At 55.4% G+C, this 8,213-nt stretch overlaps 2 protein-coding genes across 2 annotated transcripts; both read left to right on the top strand.

The window, feature by feature from the left end:
• Positions 1 to 708: 708 nt before the first annotated feature.
• LOC138504888 (adhesive plaque matrix protein-like) lies at positions 709 to 3,788 on the top strand. The gene is made up of 3 exons (XM_069625295.1): positions 709 to 1,387; positions 1,749 to 2,524; positions 2,769 to 3,788. Exons 1-3 carry the CDS (start codon positions 709 to 711, stop codon positions 3,786 to 3,788), a joined length of 2,475 nt encoding a protein of 824 aa, XP_069481396.1.
• A 56-nt stretch (positions 3,789 to 3,844) lies between these two features.
• On the top strand, positions 3,845 to 6,047 carry LOC138504886 (protein starmaker-like). Its single transcript, XM_069625294.1, has 2 exons — positions 3,845 to 4,846; positions 5,538 to 6,047. Exons 1-2 carry the CDS (start codon positions 3,845 to 3,847, stop codon positions 6,045 to 6,047), a joined length of 1,512 nt encoding a protein of 503 aa, XP_069481395.1.
• The last annotated feature ends 2,166 nt before the right edge of the window (positions 6,048 to 8,213 follow it).

Here is an 8,213-nt window from a genome sequence, read left to right as displayed (position 1 = left end):
GCGCCCCAGGCAATATCCTGGCCAGCACACAAGGCAGAAACCTTGCAATAGCCGGCGCCCCAGGCAATATCCTGGCCAGCACACAAGGAGAAACCTTGCAATAGCCGGCGCCCCAGGCAATATCCTGGCCAGCACACAAGGCAGAAACCTTGCAATAGCCGGCGCCCCAGGCAATATCCTGGCCAGCACACAAGGCAGAAACCTTGCAATAGCCGGCGCCCCAGGCAATATCCTGGCCAGCACACAAGGAGAAACCTTGCAATAGCCGGCACCCCAGGCAATATCCTGGCCAGCACACAAGGCAGAAACCTTGCAATAGCCGGTGCCCCAGGCAATCTTCACTGATTTCCAATGTGCATGAAAGAAATAGCACCAGAGGAATAAGATCTCTGCTTACTGTTCTTGGCCTGCAGTTGTGTGAGTGGCCACCAGATGGCACCAAGTCCAAACAATGGGCACCTGCCGGAGTGAACAGCTGATCGGCAGCAGGAGGTGTGGAGGAAGTTGTCGCCAGTATGTTGTGGGCACAAGTGAGCAGGAACACATTATAGGAGCTGGAAGCAGGGAGGTAGGTTTAAGGTTTATTGGTAACCTGCTCCAAACATGGCAGCTGAACCCTCATCTAAGGAAGCACCCGTCTCTCTGACATTCCTCCGAGCAGTGCGTCCCACAGAGGCATTCAAGGGATGCCACTGCGCGACGATTAGCATGAGGGACGCAGCAGACAGCCGCAAGCCTTCACAGGACCTAGCAGACAGCCGCAAGCCTTCACAGGACACAGCAGACAGCCATGAGCCTTCACGGGACGCACCAGACAGCCACGAGCTTTCACAGGATGCAGCAGACAGCCACAAGCCTTCACAGGACGCAGCAGACAGCCACGAGCCTTCACAGGACGCAGCAGACCGCCACAAACCTTCACAGAATGCAGCAGACAGCCACAAGCCTTCACAGGATGCAGCAGACAGCCACAAGCCTTCACAGGATGTAGCAGACAGCCACGAGCCTTCACAGGATGCAGCAGACAGCCACAAGCCTTCACAGGATGCAGCAGACAGTCACAAGCCTTCACAGGATGCAGCAAAGAGCCACAAGCCTTCATATGATGCAGCAGGCAGCCAGAGCCTTCACAGGACACAGCAGACAGCCATGAGCCTTCACAGGCTCACAGGATGCAGCAAACAGCCACGAGCCTTCACAGGATGCAGCAGACAGCCACTGGCTTTCACAAGACGCAGCAGGCAGCCGAAAGCCTTCACAGGACACAGCAGACAGCCACAAGCCTTCACAGGACATAGCAGACAGCCACGAGCCTTCAAAGGACACAGCAGACAGCCACAAGCCTTCAAAGGACACAGCAGACAGCCACGGGCCGTCAAAGGACACAGTAGACAGCCACGAGCCTTCACAGGACACAGCAGACAGCCAAAAGCCTTCACAGGATGCAGCAGACAGCCACAAGCCTTCACAGGATGCAGCAGACAGCTACGAGCCTTCATAGGATGCAGCAGACAGCCACAAGCCTTCATTGGATGCAGCAGACACCCACAAGCCTTTGTTGGACACAGCAGACAGCCACAAGCCTTCACAGGACACAGCAGACGGCCACAAGCCTTCACAGGACACAGCAGATAGCCACAAGCCTTCACAGGACACAGCAGACAGCCACAAGCCTTCATTGGATGCAGCAGACAGCCACAAGCCTTTGTTGGACACAGCAGACAGCCACAAGCCTTGACAAGGCGCAGCACAGAGCCATGAGCCTTCACAGGACACAGCAGACAGCCACGAGCCTTCACGGGACGCACCAGACAGCCACGAGCCTTCACAGGACGGAGCAGACAGACACGAGCCTTCACAGGACACAGCAGACAGCCGCAAGCATTCACAGGATTCAGCAGACAGCCACAAGCCTTCACAGGATGCAGCAGACAGCCACAAGCCTTCACAGGATGCAGCAGACAGCCACAAGCCTTCACAGGATGTAGCAGACAGCCACGAGCCTTCACAGGATGCAGCAGACAGCCACAAGCCTTCACAGGATGCAGCAAAGAGCCACAAGCCTTCATATGATGCAGCAGGCAGCCAGAGCCTTCACATGACACAGCAGACAGCCATGAGCCTTCACAGGCTCACAGGATGCAGCAAACAGCCACGAGCCTTCACAGGATGCAGCAGACAGCCACTGGCTTTCACAAGACGCAGCAGGCAGCCGAAAGCCTTCACAGGACACAGCAGACAGCCACAAGCCTTCACAGGACATAGCAGACAGCCACGAGCCTTCAAAGGACACAGCAGACAGCCACGAGCCTTCAAAGGATACAGCAGACAGCCACGGGCCGTCAAAGGACACAGTAGACAGCCACGAGCCTTCACAGGACACAGCAGACAGCCAAAAGCCTTCACAGGATGCAGCAGACAGCCACAAGCCTTCACAGGATGCAGCAGACAGCTACGAGCCTTCATAGGATGCAGCAGACAGCCACAAGCCTTCATTGGATGCAGCAGACACCCACAAGCCTTTGTTGGACACAGCAGACAGCCACAAGCCTTCACAGGACACAGCAGACGGCCACAAGCCTTCACAGGACACAGCAGATAGCCACAAGCCTTCACAGGACACAGCAGACAGCCACAAGCCTTCATTGGATGCAGCAGACAGCCACAAGCCTTTGTTGGACACAGCAGACAGCCACAAGCCTTGACAAGGCGCAGCACAGAGCCATGAGCCTTCACAGGACACAGCAGACCGCCACAAGCCTTGACAGGACACAGCAGACAGCCATGAGCCTTCCCAGGACACAGCAGACAGCCACAAGCCTTCACAGGATACAGCAGACAGCCACGAGCCTTCACAGGACACATCAGACAGCCACAAGCCTTCAGAGGACGCAGCAGGCAGCCAAAATCCTTCGCAGGATGCAGCAGACAGCCGCAAGCCTTCACAGGACCTAGCAGACAGCTGCAAGCCTTCACAGGACCTAGCAGACAGCTGCAAGCCTTCACAGGACCTAGCAGACATCCATAAGCCTTCACAGGACGCAGTAGACAGCATTGAGCCTTCACGGGATGCACCAGACAGCCACGAGCCTTCACAGGATGCAGCAGACAGCCACGAGCCTTCACAGGATGCAGCAGACCACCACAAACCTTCACAGGATGCAGCAGACAGCCACAAGCCTTCACAGGATGCAGCAGACAGCCACAAGCCTTCACAGGACGCATCATACAGCCACAAGCCTTCACAGGACGCAGCAGACCACCACAAACCTTCACAGGATGCAGCAGACAGCCACAAGCCTTCACAGGATGCAGCAGACAGCCATGAGCCTTCACGGGATGCACCAGTCAGCCGCAAGCCTTCACGGGACGTAGCAGACAGCCGCAAGTCTTCACGGGACACAGCAGACAGCCACGAGCCTTCACAGGACCCAGCAGACAGCCATGAGCCTTCACAGGATGCAGCAGACAGCCACGAGCCTTCACTGGATGCAGCAGACAGCCGCAAGCCTTCACAGGATACAGCAGACAGCCACAAGCCTTCACAGGATGCAGCAGACAGCCATGAGCCTTCACAGGATGCAGCAGACCGCCACAAACCTTCACAGGATGCAGCAGACAGCCACGAGCCTTCACAGGATGCAGCAGACAGCCACGAGCCTTCACAGGATGCAGCAGACAGCCACAAGCCTTCACAGGATGCAGCAGACAGGCATGAGCCTTCACGGGACGCACCAGACAGCCACAAACCTTCACAGAATGCAGCAGACAGCCACGAGCCTTCATAGGATGCAGCAGAAAGCCATGAGCCTTCACAGGATGCACCAGACAGCCACAAGCCCTCATGGGATGCAGCAGACAGCCACGAGCCTTCACAGGACGCAGCAGACAGCCACGAGCCTTGACGGGACACTGCAGAACCCACGAGCCTTCTCAGGATGCAGCAGACAGCCACAAGCCTTCACATGATGCAGCAGACCGCCACAAACCTTCACAGGATGCCGCAGACAGCCACAAGCCTTCACAGGACGCAGCAAACAGTCACGAGCCTTCACAGGAGGCAGCAGACAGCCACAAGCCTTCACAGGATGCAGCAGACAGCTGCAAGCCTTCACAGGATGCAGCAGACAGCCACAAGCCTTCACATGATGCAGCAGACCGCCACAAACCTTCACAGGATGCCGCAGACAGCCACAAGCCTTCACAGGACGCAGCAAACAGTCACGAGCCTTCACAGGACCTAGCAGACAGCCGCAAGCCTTCACAGGACTTAGCAGACAGCCGCAAGCCTTCACAGGATGCAGCAGACATCCACGAGCCTTCACAGCATGCAGCAGACAGCCACAAGCCTTCACAGGACGCAGCAGACAGCCACGAGCCTTCAAAGGACGCAGCAGACAGCCACAAACCTTCACAGGATGCAGCAGACAGCCACAAGCCTTCACAGGATGCAGCAGACAGCCATGAGCCTTCACGGGATGCACCAGACAGCCGCAAGCCTTCACCGGACATAGCAGACAGCCACGAGCCTTCACGGGACACAGCAGACAGCCACAAGCCTTCACAGGACCCAGCAGACAGCCACAAGCCTTCACAGGATGCAGCAGACAGCCACAAGCCTTCACTGGATGCAGCAGACAGCCGCAAGCATTCACAGGATTCAGCAGACAGCCACAAGCCTTCACAGGATGCAGCAGACAGCCACGAGCCTTCACAGGATGCAGCAGACCGCCACAAACCTTCACAGGATGCAGCAGACAGCCACAAGCCTTCACAGGATGCAGCAGACAGCCACAAGCCTTCACAGGATGCAGCAGACAGCCACGAGCCTTCACAGGACACAGCAGTCAGTCACAAGCCTTCACAGGATGCAGCAAAGAGCCACAAGCCTTCATAGGATGCAGCAGGCAGCCAGAGCCTTCACAGGACACAGCAGGCAGCCATGAGCCTTCACAGGCTCACAGGATGCAGCAAACAGCCACGAGCCTTCACAGGATGCAGCAGACAGCCACTGGCTTTCACAAGACGCAGCAGGCAGCCCAAAGCCTTCACAGGACACAGCAGACAGCCACAAGCCTTCACAGGACATAGCAGAAGACAGCCATGAGCCTTCACAAGACGCAGCAGACAGCCACAAGCCTTCAAAGGACACAGCAGACAGCCACAGGCCTTCAAAGGACACAGCAGACAGCCACAAGCCTTCACAGGACGCAGCAGACAGCCAAATGCCTTCACAGGATGCAGCAGACAGCCACGAGCCTTCACAGGACGCAGCAGACAGCTACGAGCCTTCATAGGATGCAGCAGACAGCCGCAAGCCTTCACAGGACACAGCAGATGGCCACAAGCCTTCACAGGACACAGCAGATAGCCACAAGCCTTCACAGGACACAGCAGACAGCCACAAGCCTTCATAGGATGCAGCAGACAGCCACAAGCCTTTGTTGGACACAGCAGACAGCCACAAGCCTTGACAAGGCGCAGCACAGAGCCATGAGCCTTCACAGGACACAGCAGACAGCCACAACCCGTGACAGGACGCAGCAGACAGCCACGAGCCTTCCCAGGACACAGCAGACAGCCACAAGCCTTCACAGGACACATCAGACAGCCACAAGCCTTCAGAGGACGCAGCAGGCAGCCAAAATCCTTCGCAGGATGCAGCAGACAGCCACAAGCCTTCACAGGACGCAGCAGACAGCTGCAAGCCTTCACAGGATGGAGCAGACAGCCACCAGCCTTCACGGGACGCAGCAGACAGCCACAAGCCTTCACGGGATGCAGCAGACAGCCACAGGCCTTCACGGGATGCAGCAGACAGCCATGAGCCTTCACGGGACACACCAGACAGCCACAAGCCCTCATGGGACGCAGCAGACAGCCACAAGCCTTCACCGGACGTAGCAGACAGCCACAAGACTTCACGGGACACAGCAGACAGCTACGAGCCTTCACAGGATGCAGCAGACAGCCACGAGCCTTCACAGGTTGCAGCAGACAGCCACAAACCTTCACAGGATGCAGCAGACAGCCACAAGCCTTCATAGGATGCAACAGACCACCACGAACCTTCCCAGGATGCAGCAGACAGCCACGAGCCTTCACAGGACGCAGCAGACAGTCACAAGCTTTCACAGGATGCAGCAAAGAGCCACAAGCCTTCATAGGATGCAGCAGGCAGCCATAGCCTTCACAGGACACAGCGGACAGCCACAAGCCTTCACAGGCTCACAGGATGCAGCAAACAGCCACAAGCCTTCACAGGATGCAGCAGACAGCCACTGGCTTTCACAAGACGCAGCAGGCAGCCGAAAGCCTTCACAGGACATAGCAGACAGCCATGAGCCTTCACAAGACACAGCAGACAGCCACAAGCCTTCAAAGGACACAGCAGACAGCCACGAGCCTTCACAGGACACAGCAGACAGCCAAAAGCCTTAACAGGATGCAGCAGACAGCCACAAGCCTTCATAGGATGCAGCAGACAGCCGCAAGCCTTCACAGGACACAGCAGATGGCCACAAGCCTTCACAGGACACAGCAGATAGCCACAAGCCTTCACAGGACACAGCAGACAGCCACAAGCCTTCATAGGACGCAGCAGACAGCCACAAGCCTTTGTTGGACACAGCAGACAGCCACAAACCTTGACAGGACGCAGCAGACAGCCATGAGCCTTCACAGGACACAGCAGCCAGCCACAAGCCTTGACAGGATTCAGCAGACAGCCATAAGCCTTCCCAGGACACAGCAGACAGCCACAAGCCTTCACAGGACACAGCAGACAGCCACGAGCCTTCACAGGACACATCAGACAGCCACGAGCCTTCAGAGGACGCAGCAGGCAGCCAAAATCCTTCGCAGGACGCAGCAGACAGCCACAAGCCTTCACAGGATGCAGCAGACAGTAACTGGCTTTCACAGGATGCAGCAGGCAGCCAAAAGCCTTCACAGGACGCAGCAGACAGCCACAAGCCTTCACGGGATGCAGCAGGCAGCCACAAGCCTTCACAGGATGCAGCAGACAGCCACGAGCCTTCACGGGATGCTGTTACACTTCAGACTTCCCCGCGGGCATCCTTGCAAAATACAACTTCTTTACAGGCTCCTCTATGGTCCAGGTACAAGCTACCATGGCGTCTGTACAAACGTCGACGCACTCCAGGTCACCTGACACGTCTTGTACGTGGAAGACGTACAGCAAGCCACGCCCCTCTTATGACTATAAAACCACCGTCTTCCAAGGGGGTCGTTGTTGCTAATTAGCGTTACCAGCTACACGCGGTTTTTGTACCGTTACCTCTTCGTGTTTCCTTACACGAATCCTTATCTGAACTCTTGGTTTTGACCCTATGCCTGAATTTTGGATTGCCTCGTCTCATCCTTTATTCCTGTCGTGCTCACCTGGTTGTTGGACTCGGAACGCTACTGGATACGCCTCTCTTTTTTTGGCGGTTCTTCCCAGCTGCCGCTCTGCTCTTCAATTGCCGTCTTCTATCCGGATCATCTCAAAAGCTACTCGGCTATACTCGTGTACTCAGGTACATACCTATTGCCTTCCTTGGATATTGACTTCTGTTGGATTCTGGGACATTGAGTGACTTTTCTTGTGATTGTTCTTAAGTGCACATGAACGCCCTCCTGAACTGCACCAACCCGGCACTAGTCCGTCCCTCGTGCCGTTCGGGGTTACTTACCTGTATTAACTTCCCTGTTTGTTATTTTCTCCTGTCGTTGTCTTCAGAATCCTGGACTCCTCTTCCTCTACTATCTTATTTCAGGTCAGTGATTATCAACCCTATAGCTATACTGGGAACCGATACTGAATTAGTTCAATTCCACTCATTTGCGTTATTCTTTATTTAGAACATTCCCGGGGAAATTCAACTCCACTCCAATATCTATATAGGTAGTTGTTCCATCATTTCATCTTGCATAATATCAACACTGTCTAATATCTTGGTATTCTTTTGCAGCATTGGTATTGGCGGTGTGTGTTCTCCCCACTCTATTATTCAATTGACATCTCTGTCTGTTCTAACTAAAACAGCAGAGAGGTACATTGTGGAAAAGAGCCCCTCTTTGAGGAAGCCTGAGTCTTGTACTCAGGGGAGCTGGGATGGAAGACTGAGTTTGGAATCTTATACCACCAACATCTCCAAGGTCATTATCTCTGTATCTTCGGCCTACTCGGAGTGGTGAGTAACAGAATT

Source organism: Ambystoma mexicanum, chromosome 11 (assembly GCF_040938575.1).
Source record: "Ambystoma mexicanum isolate Mex_15411 chromosome 11, UKY_AmexF1_1, whole genome shotgun sequence".
Classification (NCBI taxonomy): Eukaryota; Metazoa; Chordata; class Amphibia; order Caudata; family Ambystomatidae; genus Ambystoma; species Ambystoma mexicanum.
The sequence above is the reverse complement of the archived record's forward strand: the minus strand, read 5'-3'. Positions and strand labels throughout refer to the sequence as shown.

What these genes read in the sequence shown, in the direction of transcription:
- LOC138504888 (XM_069625295.1), top strand. Translation starts at nt 709, where the DNA reads ATGAGGGACGCAGCAGACAGCCGCAAGCCTTCACAGGACCTAGCAGAC. An exon ending in ACGGGCCGTCAAAGGACACA is followed by an intron (nt 1,388 to 1,748) that starts GTAGACAGCCAC and finishes GACAAGGCGCAG; the next exon opens with CACAGAGCCATGAGCCTTCA. An exon ending in GCAGACACCCACAAGCCTTT is followed by an intron (nt 2,525 to 2,768) that starts GTTGGACACAGC and finishes AAGCCTTGACAG; the next exon opens with GACACAGCAGACAGCCATGA.
- LOC138504886 (XM_069625294.1), top strand. Translation starts at nt 3,845, where the DNA reads ATGGGATGCAGCAGACAGCCACGAGCCTTCACAGGACGCAGCAGACAG. An exon ending in AGCCTTCACAGGACACAGCA is followed by an intron (nt 4,847 to 5,537) that starts GTCAGTCACAAG and finishes AACCCGTGACAG; the next exon opens with GACGCAGCAGACAGCCACGA.